Source organism: Typopeltis vanoorti, chromosome 5 (assembly GCF_054136105.1).
Source record: "Typopeltis vanoorti isolate ZY-2024b chromosome 5, IOZ_Tvanoo_1.0, whole genome shotgun sequence".
NCBI classification, from domain to species: Eukaryota; Metazoa; Arthropoda; class Arachnida; order Uropygi; family Thelyphonidae; genus Typopeltis; species Typopeltis vanoorti.
The window spans coordinates 43,474,394-43,493,901 of NC_143553.1; the positions used below are offsets into that span (position 1 = coordinate 43,474,394).

A 19,508-nucleotide genomic window follows, 5' to 3' on the forward strand; every position below is an offset into this window, starting at 1 on the left:
GCAAGACATCAGTGACAAGTATGTTTATACACCCGAAGGCCTGTAAGTCTGCATCACTTTATTCACAGTTCATTGTAGAGCATGTTTTCAGTGGTTGTATCCACAAAAACTGACAGGACACCAATAGGTTAGACACCAATAAGAGTACTAATGTACTCTACAGATAAAGTCATTTTAGTCTTTCTTCCGATTCTAGATGACACTTGATCTAGCGTGAAAGTGGTACTGCTTACCATCAGGAGAACGTTCTTGAAAGGGATAGATACAGCAGTGTGGGATAGGTCATGGTGTGGGGAGGAATTATGCTTAATGGACTCACTGAGCTACAAGTGCTGGGAAAAGTGACTATGAATGGTGAATGATAATAATGCCATACCACATCGTACATGAGCAGTGGAGATATTTCTGGAGACAGAGGATATCAACCAAATCAAGTAGCCAGCATGCTCCCCCATAGAGCACGTATGGGACACATTGCTGCTTGAAGTCCCCCCCCCCCAGAAAACAAATGAGGCTTTATCCTTAGTCTGAAGGAAGAGCAGGCCAGTTTGCTTCAAGAACTCCTGAATCATCACTTGGTGCTAAGTATGGTACAACGTTGTGATGAGAGCTGTCTGGAGTGGACATATTCTACTGAAATGTCTCTCTCTGCATAGTTTTCTATAAGCACTGTCCATTAATTCCTTCATTATATTCTTAGGAAATTTGTAACTTTTGCCAAAAACATATTGCAATTTAATTTGCACAAAATTTATAACATATTTTTTGTGTAATATAATTTACTGATATGCTGGCAATAAATTTATGTCCACATTTGGTTGTAGTCATAAAAAGTTTTTGTATACAGGTAAAAATGTTCAGCCTTAGCTTTTGGACATCTGTGTATTAATGGAGAAATTTCGAAGGAGGTGGAGGAGATAGATCTAGGCATGATGGTGGGCAGACTTGAAGTTTAGAGGTCACATTGGCTAAAATTGTAACATCCAAATGGGATAGGGCAATAATGAGGACACTGACACGCAGAAGCAAAGCAGTTATGGTTATCCTATATAAGGCTTTGATCAGGCCACATATGGCCTACTCTGATCAAACCCACATACGAGTGCAGATTTGGTCATCACCTGGTTTTCAGGAGGGTGAAAATGTATTGAAGGTTCAGAAAAAGTTTACTAAGAGATTGAGGAAATGAATCTTACAGAGCTTTGTGAATAGAAAAAGAGGAGATATGATTGTGTAAAAATCTCACAGAAATGTTTTGCTTATATGTTCATTTTTTACAGTTATATATGTTTATTGAAAATTTTATTTGATGAGGAATATGTTTTGCTATGTGATAAAGTAATCTAAAAATATACACATACGGTATATATACGTGATTTGTTTGCATTCAGTACTGCAATTATATGCTTAGCGTTACAGGAGCCACCAAGTGATTAAATGATAGCGATATAAAAGAAACTTAATTGCAGTTATAAGTAGTAAACTTGCTTACCAAACATTGTAATCCTTAAGGAATAACACAGCAATATTGTATGTATATTATTTGTAAGATTGTGTTACAATAGTGTTTGTGTCACTATTGCTGTACAATGTGTGAGCACTATAGCAACACCAGCCATTTTGTCACTTAAGGTTGCCCTGAGAGAACAATTTGAATCTCCGGGGGGTTGGTGTTTTCTGGCATGGCCTCTATCAGGGCCATGTCAGTGAATGCTTTTCCCCTGGAATATGAGTGGTTCTGCTCAGTTGTAGGGTGAGCCTGTCACTGAGTGGAACTGATGCCGAGTTGGACAGTCCTTCATTCACTCGTTTAGAGTAGTCTGGGGATCACTTAATTTTTAGAAAGGCCCTTTACTTAAACAGTGCCTGGTCTTTGAGGAGAACCAACAGTTCGAAACAGCTGAGGCCAGTGAAACCTTATCAAAATGGACCAATAGAAGGCGAATATATGGATGCTTGGACAAGTGCTCATGTCTTCTAAGTGGTCTGCAATAGGACAACTCATGAAAGCCAGATGAGTGTATTCCCGTAATCTCTCTGGTCAACTTTTTTTTTTTTTTATGAAACTTTCATAGTTTCTACATTCGGCTTTTAAATAATGCTGGATTTAATATCCACTTTACTTATATAAATGTGCATCACCAATCTGAAGCCTTTTGGCTCTTTATTTTAGTAAATACTTTTACACACCGACCAAGAGTTCACTTACGAAAAATATACCTCTGACATTTCAAGTTCCTTAATGCTGAACGAGAGTTTTGCTTTCTTAAGGTTTCTGCTTGGTCTCTGAGGAGAACCAACCAGTTTGAAACAGCTGTCAGGCCAGTGAAAACCTTATCAAAGTAGACCAATAGAAGGCGAATATATGGATGCTTGGACAAGCGTTCATGTCTTCTAAGTGGTCCTTGCTAGGGCAACTCATCAATGCTGGCGAGTGTATTCTCGTAAGTTCTCTGGTCAACTTTTTTTAACAAAACTTTCATAGTTTTTACATTCAACTTTGTAATAATGCTGGATTTAATATCCACTTTACTTATATAAATTTGCATCGCCAAACTGAAGCCTTTTGGCTCTTTATTTTAGTAAATATTTTTATAAGATTGAAATAGCCAATTAAGCTAACAGGTGTTTTTGAAATTGAAATTTCTATTTCTACTTCTAAAAAGATAGATGTATTTCTTTACATGTAGATATATTTTTTTACATGTATATGTATTTCTTTCCATGTTTGCCTCTGAATGTTTCTCATGAATTAATTGTTCTTCCAGAGACTTCTAATCCAAATGTACAGGTTATTCTTGGTCTTGATTTCCTAAAGATATATAAGTTTGCCTGTAATTTCTTGGATGGCACTAGTTTTCTTTGTGGATTAGAACATAGTCTTAATAAGCAATCTATTCACAAGATACAAGATTTAAATGCATTGCTATGAAGATAAGATGAATTGCTTGAAACTGAAGCAATAAACATAGATGAAAAGGAACATTTAGTGAGAATTAAAGAAATGTTAGTAGAAAATGCAATAAAGTTGGCAACTACAGCCAATGAAAAGCTAATTAATACATTCTTTGAGTCCAATTTTCAGTTATTCCCTAATGTTTTCATTGAAGATAATAATGTGTCTATGTCTTGTACTAATGCAGTTGAGCATGCTATACAACTTACTGCTCAGACACCTATCATGTAAAACAATATCAAATTGCAGTGAATACAGAGCATTTTCAACTATTGCTACAAGAGTGTGAAAGGGGAAGAATTATAGAAAAGTCTAACTCAAAATGGAATAGTCCTTTCATTCTGATAGAAAAATCTAATGGAAGTTTGAGATTTGTTTTGAATCCAAGAGAAATCATTAAAGTCACAAAACCCATTGATTCTCCTCTATATAAAATTGAAGAGTTATTAACTGGTTTAGAGGAGCAGAGTGCTTCACTAAACTAGATCTGAACTTTGGCTATTTCCAGATTCCTTCAAAGAAGAAGAACAAAAAATACTTTGCCTTCACAATAAGGTGACAGAAGTACCAATTATGTCATCTTCCTCAAGGAGTTAGAAACTCAGCCATGTCTTTTCAGTCACTAATGAATTCTGTTCTATCAGATACATTAGGTAAAGGAGTTATTTGTTTTGAGGATGATTTGCTTATATACTCCAATGACCTAGCATCTCACAAAAATATCTTACTGAAAGTTCTTTCTAGATTAGATGAAGCTAATTTATAATTGAAGTGTTCAAAATGTCAGTTCTTTTTAAAAGGAGATCGAATGGTCAAGTTACAAAATTAGTAAAGCAAGAATAATTAATAGTAAATCACAGGATAATTTTAAGAATGAGGATTTTCAAATTAACAAGACAAAATGAATTGAATAAGATTAATGAAAAATCACCTAACTGCCAAAACTGGGAAAAATCTCTTAGAGTTGAAGATCAGAATGGAGATCCCATTTTGAAAAATGTATACAAAAAAGTTCAAAAAGGTGAATCTGTTCCTGAAGAATTTTCTTTCCTTCAAATGCTCTATTTAGATGAGGATGGTTTGTTTCTATCAAGGTAAATGGATGAGGATAAATAAGTAAAATAAGTAAAGTAAAATAAGATTTTAATGTTGGAACATAATGTTAGTAATAACCATCCATGTCCTGAACAGAAATCCAGCAGGTACTTGCCATTATTATTAGATTTCTTCTCTTCTCCAATTATTATTATTATCTGAGACCTCCAGGGAGTCAAGGACTCATCAAGAGAGGCTATAAATCACTCAAACCAGTTGTCATACCTTCCCTTAAATTCATTCACAGTAGATGCACTCACTACGCCTAAAAGCAAACCATTCCACTCACTCACTGCTCTGTGAGAGAAAAATCTAGTTCTTACCGCTTTCTTGATTGTGAACAAACAACTTCCATGGATGCCCCCGTGTTCTCTGCCCACCTTCCATATAATGAAAGATTTCATCAGACGATAGCCTATAACACCAATTCAAAAGTTTATAGACCTCTATTACATTTCCCCTCTTTCTCCTGTTAACCAGAGTCTGCAATCCACATACTTGCAATCTGTCCTCATAATCTAAATCCCATAATCCAGATATAATCTTTTTATCTCTTCTTGTCATGGCTTCTTGGACTCCAGGAGACCAAATCTGCACACAATAATCCAGGTGTGGTCTTATCAAAGTCTTATAAAGAGGCAAAATGACTTCTGCATCCTTACATGTCAAGGTTTGCTTCAACATTGCAATTATCTTCTCAGTTGTATTTGCAACTTTTGATATGTAATCTTTGAACTTCAAATTCCTAACCATCACAGTACGTCAAGATCCCTTGCCTCCTCAGTTTCCTGTAGCATAATCCTGCTAATATAATATGCTGCTGGAAATCTCATCATGCCAAAGTCATAACTTTACACTTACTAACATTAAACTGACAGCTATTTTCATTTGCCCAAATTTCCATCATTTTGTAAGTGCTGAATATCAGCAATATTCCCAAAACACTTCTATATGTCTGGTAATCATTTCTTACTCTGCTGTTTAGATCAACAAGGACAAACTTTTCCTTTTTCATTGCATCAGCTGCCTTATGCCTCAAATAATGCCTCCATTGCTTTCTTAGTAGAACCTTCACTGGGACTATAAGCACAAATAAGTAAGTCTCATTATGTAGTTCCCCATATCACTCTACTTAACATTACTTGCCATTCAAGAAGATTATCTTCTTGTATAGTGTTGAATACTATAGATGATCCTTTTCTCTGACCATTACTGCCTGAAAATAACATGTATTTGTTGTTAAAAGGATCTCACCTGTTTTTGTCTTCTTTGTTTCAGTAACACCTATTACGCTGATCTGGTACTTATCCAGTTCTGTTAGTATTAAGGTTCAGTATTTGTTCAGTATTAAGGAATATACTTAATGTGTGGGGGGGGGGGGAATCAACAGAAGCTTGTATTTGGTCTATATTGCAAACTCTTTGGAGGTGGAAAAAATCAACTAAATAATAAGAATGAGTGCAAAAACTGGCAGAATTTTATTACAGTAAACATGAAGGAAGTGAAATGTACATCAACAATAGTGCCATGTATTCAAAATTGCATACATGCCAAACTGAATACACGATACTATTATTGATGTACATTTCACTTCCTTCATGTTTGCTAAGAATATGTATATCAAAGAAAGAGAAAGTAGTATATCAAGAGGACTGCCTCAAATGAATCATGAAGATTTGTTTGAGACAGTCTGGTGTGAAATAGTGACCAATGCAACCAAATATAAAGTTGGTTGCTGCTATAGGCTGGGAGGGTACAGGGAGTGATATTGAATTCATGCATCAGCAAATTAGTGCAATGAGTGCAGGCAGGGTTAGTGATTATTATGGAGGATTTTAATTATGGTGATATCAATTGGAAGGAGGAAATATCATGCGGCAAAAAGGAAATGGAATTCATACACCTTCTAAAGATAATTACTTGAAACAGCACATAACTGAAGGGACTCGGTGGTGTGAGAGTGTTGGATCAGGTCATAGGTTCAGAGGATATATGCATAAGTAAGGTGTCCTCATTACCTCTAATTGATGAGAGCGATCATGTGATATTGACTTGGAAGGTTGCAAAATTTGGGGATTTCTCTCTTAAGAAGGGTGTATACAGAACTACAGGAACTAATTATAACAAGCTTTAGAGTGAACTTACAGCCATTCCATAGCAGAACATATTGCAGGGAAAAGATGTTAGCAGTACATGGGATATAATCGGTGGGTGTCTGAGGAAGGCAATACCAGAATGTATTCCCATGGTTAGGAAGACAAATAAGGTAGGTGTTAGATGGATAAGTAGTGGTATCAGGGGCTTGATCTGCAAAAAAAGAAAATGTTACAGAGAATTTACAAGGAGAAAAGCATTCAGTACATCCATGAGCAGTACAAAGCTCAAACTAGGAAGGTTACCAGCATAGTAAGAAAAGTTCAATGTGGAAAAGTGTAAAGTTATGCATTTTGGGATTACAAGATTATCAACTGTGCAGTGATGATGGAATGGTACTCCAAGAGATTGACGAGGCTAGGGACTTCAGGGTGTTGGTGGATAGGAAGATGAAGTTCAGAGGGCACATTGCTAAGGTGTCCAAGATTGCACATAGGATTACTTGGTTATTGAAGAATACATCAACTTCTTATAAAGGGGAATAATAACCTCTTTATCTCTGTATGTTAGTGTGTTCTTCAATAACCAAGTCTGGTCACCTGGATATCTTAGAGATGAGGAGGTTGTGGAGAGGGTTCAGAGGAGAGTGATTAAGTTGGTGAGTGATGTAAAAAAATGCTCCCTAGAGGGGATACGATAGAAACATTTAAATTATTAAATGGTTTTCATAAGATTGATGCAGGGGAAATATTTCAACTGTGTGATAGTGATGGAAGAACAAGAGGTCATCCCTGGAAATTAAGGAAAAGTGTGGTTAAGGGTGTGAGAATTAGATATTTTGCTTGGAGGGTGGTGAATGAGTGGAATGCATTGCCTGACTCAGTTGTGAGTTCTTCATCTGTAAATGAATTCAAGAAGAGGTATGATAGGTATTGTTTTGATAGTTTGGATCTCCCGCAATGAGTCTACTGACTCCATGGAGATACTAATAATAATAATAATGATAATAATAATATAAGGAAATTGAATATTGATTTCCTGATATGTACCCTCAAGGGATGTTCAGGTCATTATGACAGGACTACATGATTAAATTTATATTATTTTTAATCTGCTATCCGCAATTTTCTTCCAAATTAATCTATTACTTGTCAGTACTCCAATATTGTCGTATCTACATTTTGTGCTTCTAAGACACTTCTGAATGAATCAATCCACCCACAAGGGTGCACTGAAAATGAAAAGTTGTAATAATCACCGTGAAGGATTCAGGAATTCACGCAAACTTTGTTTGCTTACACTTGGATAAAGGATTAAACTAAGAATATAATTTCTTGGCATCTTTTATTTACAGCATAAACAAGTGAAAAAAACTTTCAACAAGAAATTGAGGCATCTGACTTGTCTTATCTTAAAAAAAAAAAAAAGAACAAATTATTACAATTCAATGAAACATAGGGGTTAAAGGATTTTAAGATATGTTCTTTCTTGTTGTTATATCAGTTGCTTTAATATCATTTTGGTTCTAGGTGTTTATCAGAACTTTTCAGCCCCCCCACCTTCGAGGCCTTGGTCATCCAATGAGTCTCTTTCCTGTCATTTTCGCATCAAACACCTGTTTGGCTAACCTTTCTTCACCCATTCTATTTAAGTGGCCACCTTAGGTTAGCTACGCTTACACATTCTCAAACAATTTCAAGTTTCTTTCTAATATCTTTATTTTTAATATGATTCTGCCATTAATGCCATCTGTTCATTCCATCAAGCCACTAAAAATTAACTCAATTAGAGGCAGTATGTAATACTCTTTTAGAAATTTTTGATGGACATTAATAAAGATATAATGTTAATAAAGATACACATTCTAGAACTTGCGAGAAAGGAATACTTTCAAAATACAGTAGATTCCGGTTAATTGGGGTAGCCATTTATTTGGGACAAATAACGAAGAACAAAAACAAATCGAGAACATAATCCAAAGTTGCTTCGCTTATTTGGGCCACATTACCACTTTATAGGGAGAGTGGCTGTAGATGGTGCATGTGTGGTGAGTTGCACAAAGAGCGTAGCTGTCAGTCAGCGCTGGGATACAGAATAGAGAGAATGTTTGTATTTTGACAGTGTAACAAGTCTACTTATAGTGACTGCTAAGTAGCATACTTTTGCTCAAAATAGGTGTAAAGGTAGGGGTGTGTGTATGTTTGTGTGTTCATTTTTTAATAAAAAGGATAACAAACAGTGTAGCAGTTTTAAGTGAAGTTTTTTCAGCATGAAACTCTAGGATTCGATGGATTTCGATCCGAGTTTCGTACCCGGCTGTACAATAATACGGGATTTAACATCTCCCTTAAACTTAAACAGTGTAGCAATTTAATTTTTTTTTGTTTTTGTTTTTATAAGGTCACTGTGAAGATGCCAAGAAAAGAATTAAAGTTAGCAGATAAAATTGCCTTACTTGACAAAATAAAAAGCCGACCATCTAGTGTTAAACTGTGAATGAAATTATTTTGTATGTTTTTGTTCTTCATTCACATTTAACATAATCTACCGTATACCAAGCAAGACTTGTTTAAATATTATTAAGTTTATTTTATTTATTGCTATGTTAATATTATAAGAATTTGTATTTAACATTTTTTACTGCGTATTAATTGAAGTGTAAATATTCTCTATTTATTCCTGTTTGTAGAAGTTTAACGTTATGCAACAGCTCAATTTTATTATGTTTTGTTTTGTTGTCATGGAGACTTATGTAAGTGAGCGAGCGCGAGTTTGGAACAGTAAGTGAGGGAGAAGGTTTATTGAAAAGAGTTTTAGTTAAAGAGATCACGAGAACAATTTAGGCGAAAAGAATGGATATAAAAAGGAAGAACGCTGATAATATAGAGATTAGAGAGTGAAAAGAGAGAGAATTGGCATTCGGTTGGAATTGAATATTCAGCATTCAGGGAATCAGAGTGCGATATTAGAGAGTCAGCAAGTCACTCAAACAGCTAATTTAAGTCTACTAGTCGAGAAGCAGTTAGCTAATAAGTTGTAGAATCAATTATAGCTACGGAAAACAGCTGAGAGACTATTAAATAGACTAGCGATACTTGAGTTGAGATTTAATTTCAGCGCCGACCTTTCAAGGACATACAGAACCTTGAAGCAAAGCACGAAGTTACTAGAGAATAGTAGAGGCTGTAAAGTTGAAGTTTACCATTAGCTGTGTTTAGAATTATAGTGCCTAAAGAATTAATTGAATGCTGGAGGAATGAACAACTGTGCATATAAAACCTAAGGTTAAGGAATTATTGTGTTACCTTAATTCATAAGTGATTAGTAGTACTTCATGCAAGAATGTTGATTAAGTGCATTGTATCCATTGATTAATTCAGTTATTGTTTAGAAGATTTATTTCAATAAGTGCCATTTACTGTTAAAAGTGTTTACAGTTTTAAAAAGTGTTTGTGTGTAAGTTGATGAAGAAAGAAGATTATCGGTAAGAACATTCCAACCATTAATATTCCTATGCAGAGATGTGTGTTTCATCCTAGAATTTCCCTATACTAACAATAACTATTGCGAAGATTAGCTGAAGTGTAAATTTAAAAGTGTTTGCTTGTAAAGTGGTGTTACTGCGATTTTATTGTATTTGGAACTTAAGGAACTGTGAGAAGACTGTATTAGAGATAACAAATTTACCATTGTCTGAGTTTGTATGACAGTATTATCAGAAAGGCTGAAGTGTTTATAATAACATAATTAGTGATTTGATCTTAAGTGTAAAATTTGTGATTCTAAAATTAAATGTTTGTTTTTGTTAATCAAAAGTTGTATTTTGCCTGAATCTCTTTTACTGCACCATTCATAAAATATTCGAACCAAAGCGGGTAAATTAAGTAAGTTAAATATACTCGGCCAGTATATATAATAACAACATATAAGGGAAAGGTGGTTAAGAGTTGGTTTATCTTCAATTCTTGAACTAATTCAGACATAAAGTGGCGCAGTCTTTAAATATAAATTTTCTTTATATTTGAATTAGAAATCAACTTGCAACTTATCAATTAGTTAAGAACATCGTAATAGTAATCATGTCGGATCCAAAGTATAGATTGAGAAGAAGTAGGATCCAACACTAGCACCAGTCATCATCAGCTGGCAGAGATAACTGGTGTTCCAAAATCTTACAATTGCACATTTGTTAGGCCAGCAGGAAAAATTGTGAGAAGAGTGGATAACAGGGAAAATCCCAAAAACGGAAGCAAGAAGGCAAGGATTCAGACATTGAGGAGTCTCTCAATCAATGGTTCTTTATTGTAAGTGGACAAGACATGCATGTTAATGGTCAAATGTTAAAAGAACAAATCAGATGAATTAGCTAGAAAGCTGGGCCACATGAGGTTTAAAGCTACAGATGGTTGGTTGGTTATCGCAATGGTAAACCAGACATGAAATAAAATTTAAGAAGACACATGGTGAGGACAGTGTTAATACTGTGAGCGCTGAACAGTGGAAATGAACTAAACTACCCAAATTGCTGCAGAAGTTTAGTCCCTGATGAAATCTATGATGAGGATGACAAAACAAGTCAGTTTTGCCATGCCACACCAGATGGTTTACTAAGTTCTGAACTTGCAGCATTTTGAGGTTCAAAAAAAAAAAAAAGCAATGGAGCACGTTATTGTGTTGTGCTGCTGTAACATATCAGGAAGTGACAAACAGAAGCTGTTGGTTATTGGAAAAAGCTCCAAGCCTCGATGCTTTAAAGGACTTTAGAATGGACAGTTTGTCAGTTCTGTATTATGCTAACAAGAATGCACGGATGACTTCTATTATTTTTCAGGAATGACTAATGAGTTGGAATGCAGAATTGAATGAAATTCAAGAAAAATTCTCCTGATTTTGGACAACTGAGCGGCATACTTTCAATTAGATTGTTTGAAAAACATTCAACTTGAATTTGTTCCTGCTAATACCACATTCTTGGTACAGCCACTGGACATGGAAATCATAAAAAATTTGAAAACATCGTATTGCGAAAGGTTGGTCCACTATACCCCTTGAAACAATTGAAGAATATCTACTGACATCATCTTCAATGGCCAAAGAAATCAGCACAAAAGTTTCCATTTTACAAGCAGTCCAATTTGTTGCAGATAGTTGGCTAGAAATAAGCAACAAAACAATTCAAAACTGATAATGAAAATGAAATCATTTTGGAACTGAAAACATGTCAGAAATTACAAAGAGTTTTTATGCATTGACAATAGCCTTCAATGTTACAATGAAAATGAAGATTGAAGATGCAACTGTTGCACCTATAGACCCCGAAAGACAAGGAAAGTAATGAGGATGATACACTTGACATGAGTGATTAACCAGGAAGCCAGGAAATTTATTGTTGAATTACAATGCTACTTTATGCAAGAAGGCAATCCTTTATATGAATTAGATACCTGTGCTGATTTTGTTCAGTTGCAGTCTAGAAAGGGAACACGTCAGGGTACACGCGATAAATTTCTCCAAAATAATTGTTAGAGAAAATATGCTTCTTTGATAGGTGCCTATGCATAATTAACCTCTTTATGGATACTGACACATGTGTACGTTTAGTTTTTTTTAAATAAAAACATGGTTAACAAATTATACTGAAAGTTTGTCTATCTTTAAACATTTAAAATTTTTTTGATATTTTAGCTTTTTCCATTAAATTTTGCATAATTGGGGCAGCTGCTTAATTTGGACAAAGTGTCCCAATGCGTCCCAATTAACAGGAATCCACTGTACATATTTTTAAATTTATTTGCTCAGGACTAATTCAGCATGATGTTTAAGTAAAAATTAATGCTATAAGCAAAATGATGCAGGAACCAAAATTCAATGTAGATAAAGGCCCCTGAAAGCACCAAAGGGCATTAAAAATTTTGCATCATGAAGGAGAAAGCCACAATTTCATCAATTTTTGGAAATTAAGTAAAAACTATTCAAAAAAATATTTTTAGACTTAATCAAAACATGTATTATGAACAGCGTGCACATATAAATTTTCAAAATTTAGATGTGTCCCCTTTTCGTGCCGAATTGCATATGCTAATCTACAGTAAATAATTAAAATAACAAAATGTTGTTACAAAACTATTTATTACTATATAGGACATTGAACACTACATTGAACATTATCACCCTATAATGTTCAATGATTTCTTGAACATTATAGGGTGCGAGCACTATAATCATTAAAACTCTGCACTAGCTTAATGGAGCTGCTTCATTCTTACACTATCTATTCAGGCTTTTTTTTTTTTTTTTTTAAATACAGTGCAATCTATAATTCAATTTTTGATGAAGAATTGAACTGCCTACTTTCTACAGCAGTCTTCAAATAAGAAATTCTTTAAAGAAAAATGAAGTCATGATGTTTACTAAAAAAATCTATTACAGATATTAAACATCAGGGAAGTTGCACTTCCCTGATGTTGATACAACTTCTCCAATGCAGGTGGGGGGGATCAATTTCATGCAATATCATTTTTAAGAGAAAGGTTTATGATATGGAATGAAAACTATGGCTTTTTGAGCATCCCAGATAGCATAATTTGAAGAATTACAATAAGCATGAACTACTGCAACTAGGCAAAAATTTACAACGGAAATTGACTGAAGAATATAGCAATGTTCTTGTACTAACTATTAGTCTGTTTAGATGATTTCCCCTTGTTCTATATATATATTTATTCAATTGTCTTCCTACCATATTCAGCTTACCATCTTCACTAAAAATTGTAAAAGTAATTAACAGTATACTCTTGCTAATGTGGTTAGACTCAACAGCTAACATATTAAGAGGAAGTTCATATATACATGTTCCCCCCCCACACACACACACCTGGAAAGGTCAAATTTACAAGCAAGAAGAAGGAACAGCAATGGGATCTCCTTTATCACCAAACCTAGCAAACTTGTTTCTAAAACACCTTGAGGAAAAAATATTCACTTTTGAACCCAAACCAAAAATTTGGTTAAGATATGTCGACAACATATTTGCAGTCTGGGATCATCCCGAACATGAATTACAACTGTTTCTAGATAAAATTAACCTTCTTCATCGTCGCATCAACTTTATGTTAGAAAAAGAATCTCCACAGGGTATCTCCTTTTTGGATTTACACGTTCAAAGAAAAGAAGACGGTTTCATCGCCATGTCTGTCTTCGCAAGTCTACATTCTCAGGTCGCCACATTCACAATTCTTCCGCTCATCATCTATCTCAGAAATCTGGCATTATTAAATCACTAGTTTCCAGAGCACACAAATTCTGCTCCTCTGAAGAATCTCTAAACCAAGAATTAGAAGTAATCAAAAATGCAGCCATCCTAAATGGATATAATCCTAAAACAACTCAAAAAATCATCAGTCACTTTCACAGACATCAAACCAGACAAGAAGTCCATACCTTACGTCAAAGGCATCTCCGAATATCTTTCTAAAATTATGAAGAAATACAATTTTGCTGGAGTGCTTAAGGGTCAAAGCTGTATAACTGAGAGGAGACCTCCACATAGCCTTTAAAGGAATGCGGAGAACCGACCAGGGCTTCTGACCTAATGTCCAATCCTCACCTTCTCGTGGTGCACCCTGTTGGATATCTACTTGGATACTGAACGGACGAGGATGGGCTGGCAATTTGGGATTTAGCCGACCAAATTGTATTCTTATTGGTTAAACCAAAATATAGAATGATGGTACAACATGACAAAATTTCATGCCGGCTGGGGCGTCGCCCGGTTAAACAAGGCCCCCGTTGTTTTCGCCAGGGAACCAGGGCGAACAGCGAAAAGTCAGCTACTGGAACAAATCTGAAAATAAACCCCAACTCAACATCACCAGAGTTAAAGATCGGTACTATCAACGTAAGAAGCCTGAATGGCAAAGAAATGGAGCTAGCTGAGGAATAAGTACCAGATCGACATAATAGGGGTGACTGAAACAAAAAAGACCAACTGGTGAGATCTTTCTGAGCAATAAATACAAAATGTTATATTCAGGCAATGACAATCAAGGAAAAGAAGGAGTAGCCATAGTATTCAACACAAAATACGAGGCTAATCTTCTTGAATGGCAGTCAGTCTCAAGTAGAGTAATGTGATCAAATATGAGAATGGGGAACTGGACAATGAGACTTGTTTGTGCCTATGGTCCCACAGAAGGTTCTACTAAGGTAGAAGTGGAGGAATTTTTTGAGGCTTTAGAAAAAGCAACTGACACAATGAAAAAGGAAAAGTTGGTCCTTGTTGGGGATCTAAATAGCAGAGTAGGAAATGATTGTGAGACATACAAAAATATTTTGGGAAAATTTGGAGAAAAGAGCAAAGCTAATAATAATGGCAAATATCTGTTGGATTTCTGCTCAGGACATGGACTGGTTATTACTAACACCATGTTCCAACATAAAAATGTGCACAAATTCACATGGAGAGAAGAGGCTAGGAATAAGAAAAGTCTCATTGACTATGTTATTGTTGATAGTGATGTTTTCTCCCTGGTGCAGGACACCAGAGTGTACAGAGGATTTGAAATTGGAAGTGATCACTATTTAGTCTTGAGCAGGATAAAATTGAATTTCATATTGAAAAGAATAACATGTAAGAAAGTTTTAAAGCGAATAAAAGTTGAGCAGCTCTCAGATGTGAGCTGTAGACTAAAATACACAAAGATCATTGAAGGAAAAATGAAAAAGTTTGAGAACAGGAATCAAACCTTGGAGATTCAGTGGCAAACTCTGAAGAAAACATTGATTGATTCTGCCAGAGAGGCATGTGGTGAGGTTGTTTGTAAGGATAAAAAAATCCGAACTCCCTGGTGGACACAGGAGGTTAAAGAGGCAGTGAAGGAAAAGAAGAAAGCATACCAAAAGTTCCTGTCAAATAAGTCAGCTTGTGCTCTTAGAGAATATAGAGACAAATGCAAGAATGCTAAACACTGTGTAAAACTAGCTAAACAAAAGTCATAGGAGGACTTTGGCAAGAATATAGAAAATAAATATCAAGAAGGTGGCAAAATATTCTGGAGGTTGTTGAAGAAGCTTAAGAATGGAGGAAAGAGTGCTATAAAAGGAATTAGAGATGATAAAGGTGACATGAAAACGGGAGAAAAAGATATCCTTGATGTATGGAGTAATTACTTTGAAAAACTGCTAAATGAAACAAGCAGTGATGACAGCACAGTGGTAAAAAACACTGACCAGGCATGCAGTCAGGAATACATATCCATACTTGAAGTAGAAAAAGCCATCAAAGGCTTGAAATGTGGAAAGGCAGCAGGAGTAGATGATATTCCACCAGAAATGCTGAAGTATGGTGGTATAAGAGTCTTACAGTGGCTGCACTGCATAGTTCAGAATGCCTGGACAGACGGACGAATTCCCAATGATTGGAGTAGAGCTCTCATAGTACCCATATATAAAAAGGGAAATAAAACTGCATGTAAGAATTACAGAGGTATTTCCCTACTAAGTGTTCCTGGCAAGATCTATGCAAGTATACTTGAGAAACGGTTGAGAAGAATTGTGGAAGAAAAGCTTGGTGAAGAACAAGCTGGATTCAGGCCAAATAGAGGCTGTCAGGATCAGATCTTCACTTTACGACAAATAGTCGAGAAAGCATGGGAATATAACAAAGATCTGTATTTAAGTTTTGTCGATCTGGAAAAGGCATATGACAAGGTGCCAAGAGAGAAGCTATTCAATACGTTACAGTTATATGGTGTCAATGGGGCATTATATCAAGCAATACTTAGTCTTTATTTGACTTGTAAGTCAGCAGTTAGAATTGAAGGAAGTACAGGAAGATGGTTTAATGTTAAATCTTGTGTGAGACAAGGATGTACATTATCCCCTCTGTTATTCATTATCTATATGGATCACATTATGAAGGAAAGTGGTATTAAACATGATATCAAAATTGGAGATGTTAATGTCAGCTCTTTGCTTTATGCGGATGATGTTATACTTCTAAATAAATCCGCTATAAGTCTGCAAGATTCTCTGACTAAATTGAATTGCTCTTGTAATAGACATGGTATGAAGGTCAGCAATAAAAAGACAAAGACATTGAAAATAGGCAGAATCATTGAAAATGTCAACTGTGTTATGAATGGAGAACCTGTGAAACAAGTAAAACATTTCAGCTATTTAGGCACAATTTTTACTGAAGATGGTAAATTAAATATAGAAATAGACAACAGAATCAGCAAAGCTGGTATGGTGGGAAGTCAATTGAATAAATTCATATGGAATAAGAGAGAAATTAGTCGGAACACTAAATTAGCTGTATACAAGACAGTGTTCAAACCAGTTTTAACTTATGGATCTGAGTTAAACTTATGGTCAGAAGTAAAACACTTGACCAAAGACTAGAGACTTCATATATGAGAGTCCTGAGAAAGATTATAGGCGTGAACAGATGGCATCAATGGCAGTATCATATTAAAAACGAGGATATTAGGAAAGAACTTGACATTGTCAGCATCCAGGAATGCGTTAGCAGAGCTAATCTCAGGTGGTATGGTCACTTAAACAGAATGGGCGAGGAAAGATTAGCAAAACAAGTTTTCTCTGCCAGGTAAACGACCGAGAGGAAGACCAAGATATAGGTGGATTGATATGGTACAAAGTGCTTTAGACGATAGAAATATAAGATCTGATAATATTGGAGTGTTGACAAGTAACAGACTGATTTGGAGGAAAATTGTAGATAGGAAATTAATAATGATGTAATTTTTTTCATGTAGTACTATCATATCCTGTACACCCCTTGAGGGTACATGGCAGGAATTTGATGATGATGATGATGATACAATTTTGCCACTACTTGCAAACCTATCGACCAAATTTACAACTTGTTACCTTCTCCTAAGGACTAACTCTCACCTTTGATGTTGCCTGGCATTTATGAGATTCCATGCTCATGCAAATTGTCTTAGGACAGACAGGTAGGTCTGTCCAAAAATGCATCTTGGAACATCAAGACCACATTCGTCTTTTTAAACCACAAAAATCTGGCCTCTCTCAACATGGAATTGAAAATCCAAGCCATAGGATCCATTGGGAAAAGTCTAAACTTTTACATAGATCTTTATATAAACATGAACGTTTATATAAAGAACGTTCTGAAGCCCTACTGTACAGACCAAATTTAAACCGCAACGACATTGTTACTATTCCTAAAGTATGGGAAATTGTCATAGAAAAATTGTGCAAAATAATTATTATTAGTTTTTTTTTTTTTTTACTTCTGTAACATGTTACGCACGTTTAATGAGATTCTATTGTAATCATGCGCCCTAACGGTATGTTATTCCTATTATTGTTTAAACTACTGTACTGATGATGTCCTAAGATACTTAGGATAAAATATTTACATTAAATAATTTTCACTGTGGTTAATACGTGTGTTTCTTTTAATTAATAATAATGTACACATGTAAACCTATCAAAGCCAAGTAACTTGGCTTTATATAAACCTAATTAATGCTTTAATAGGACAATTAATTCTACATGCATATTCTGTTATGTCTGTCAATTTTGTGTATTCTCAGGCCAGTTTGTCTGTGTGGGATGAACAACCTTGCCATTTCTATTTGACAGCGGCTAACTCACCATCAACTTATGAATCTTTATAATAGACTGACAGACTTACAGATGCCAAACTTATATGCATACATATTTTATTATTATTTGAAAGTATGTGTCCATTCAATATTTTTGCACAGTGGCAGGTGTACTGTCAATAAAAAATGTAATTGCAGAATATTACCAAAATAATTGTTTTATACTTACTTGTATGAGTAAAAGTCCTACAACCTCAGCAGCAAGTCTTGGTGACATGTTACTTTTTTGCAACAAAGTTAGAGCAAATTTATATGATTCCATACAATAGTTACTGTCACCAGCATTATCTTTAAGGAGAGAAAAAAATGAAGCTTTCAAGTAAATAATTATCAACTCACAGAAAAAAGGAAACTGAATACAATAAAAATTACTACTAAAATTCTTACAATTTTGGGTTGTTAATTTTTAACAAAAATCATGCTTAAGACTTTTAGTAGATATATTACTTACTCAAGTTCTATCAAGAACCTCTCTGTGTGATAAGTTGAATGATCATTGTTTTTAGCATTTCATGTAGTAGTAAGAGCATCCAATACGTCTAAAAAAATATTACGAGGGCTACATAATCTAAAATTTTGGTTGACAACTGCTTTTTTTATTTTAGTTTGCCACCAGGAGGAAAATGGCAGAGGAAAAATAAAATGAAAACAGAGTCTGAAACTGGAGTAAAGTGCTTTTAATTCGTTTGCAACTCTTCTTCTTCGGTTAACTGAAGAGGAGTTGCTACTTGAAAGGTAACAACTTCATCTCAGTTTAAAAAATGAGTGAGCAAGAGAGAGAGAGAGATGAAAGTAGCAAAGGAAAATATAGAATATAAAAATTTCACAAAGTCTAGAACATTCTTCTTTTATATCCCTTGTTACTTGAAAGCTAGCACACAAGGGGGGGGGGTTCATGAATTCATTCCACAAGAGTGGAAAAAAATTTAGACATTAAATAAACTTGATGTTAATGAAATGACAGGACTTGATATATCACAGCATGTTTTAATGGAAATATTCCAGCGAATTAACAACACCCTTTTTTAATAAGGGTTTGGCAATGGAGACAGTCAAATGGGAGGAAAGACAGCAAATAGTTCACTTTAGAGAGGGAGTAAAACAATATAATGTATTGCATTTTAGGAAATCTGTGTGTAAATCTGGAGTTATAAGGTGTGTTTTCTACTTAAATATTACAACAAACTGACACATGCTTTGAAAATGGAAGGTGACAAGGTTGATGAAGATACAGTGGGATATATATATAATATACAATTATATAAGGAAAATACAAAGACAGAGGCATATTTAGATTTTGAAAGGACCTTTAATAAACTATCACATGATAAGTTAGTAATTAAATTGAAATGGTTGGATTTAGATAAGAATTGGTGAATTGGAAAACAAAGTGGCATTATGATAGACATTAGTAAGTTAGTTAGAGAGAGAGAGAGAGAGAGAGAGTGTGTGTGTGTGTGTGTGTGTGTGTGTGTGGAATATCGTAAAAGAGGAAATTATCACTAGTATGTCTCAGGATCTTGTTTCGGGGATGCTACTTATATGTTAATGATGTTGGGAGACGTTTAAATGGTGATATGCAGTTATTTGCAGATGATCCAGAGTCAGAAAGAGCTCTATGAAGTACAGCAAATGTGGCTTTATAGGAGGATTTGAAGAGCTTCTGTAGTGTTGGCAAATGAGTGGAGTTAACATGTTAATGTTGATAA

The 19,508-nt window shown here is 34.9% G+C and overlaps 1 protein-coding gene across 1 annotated transcript in view; it reads right to left on the reverse strand.

The window, feature by feature from the left end:
• LOC150106343 (Fanconi anemia group I protein-like) overlaps positions 1-19,508 on the reverse strand; it is a 370,741-nt gene that overhangs the window by 266,596 nt on the left and 84,637 nt on the right. Inside the window, exon 4 of the mRNA XM_090392981.1 lies at positions 17,969-18,087. Within this exon, the coding sequence (XP_090249107.1) occupies positions 17,969-18,087 (119 nt within the window). The remainder of the gene's footprint in view (positions 1-17,968; positions 18,088-19,508) is intronic.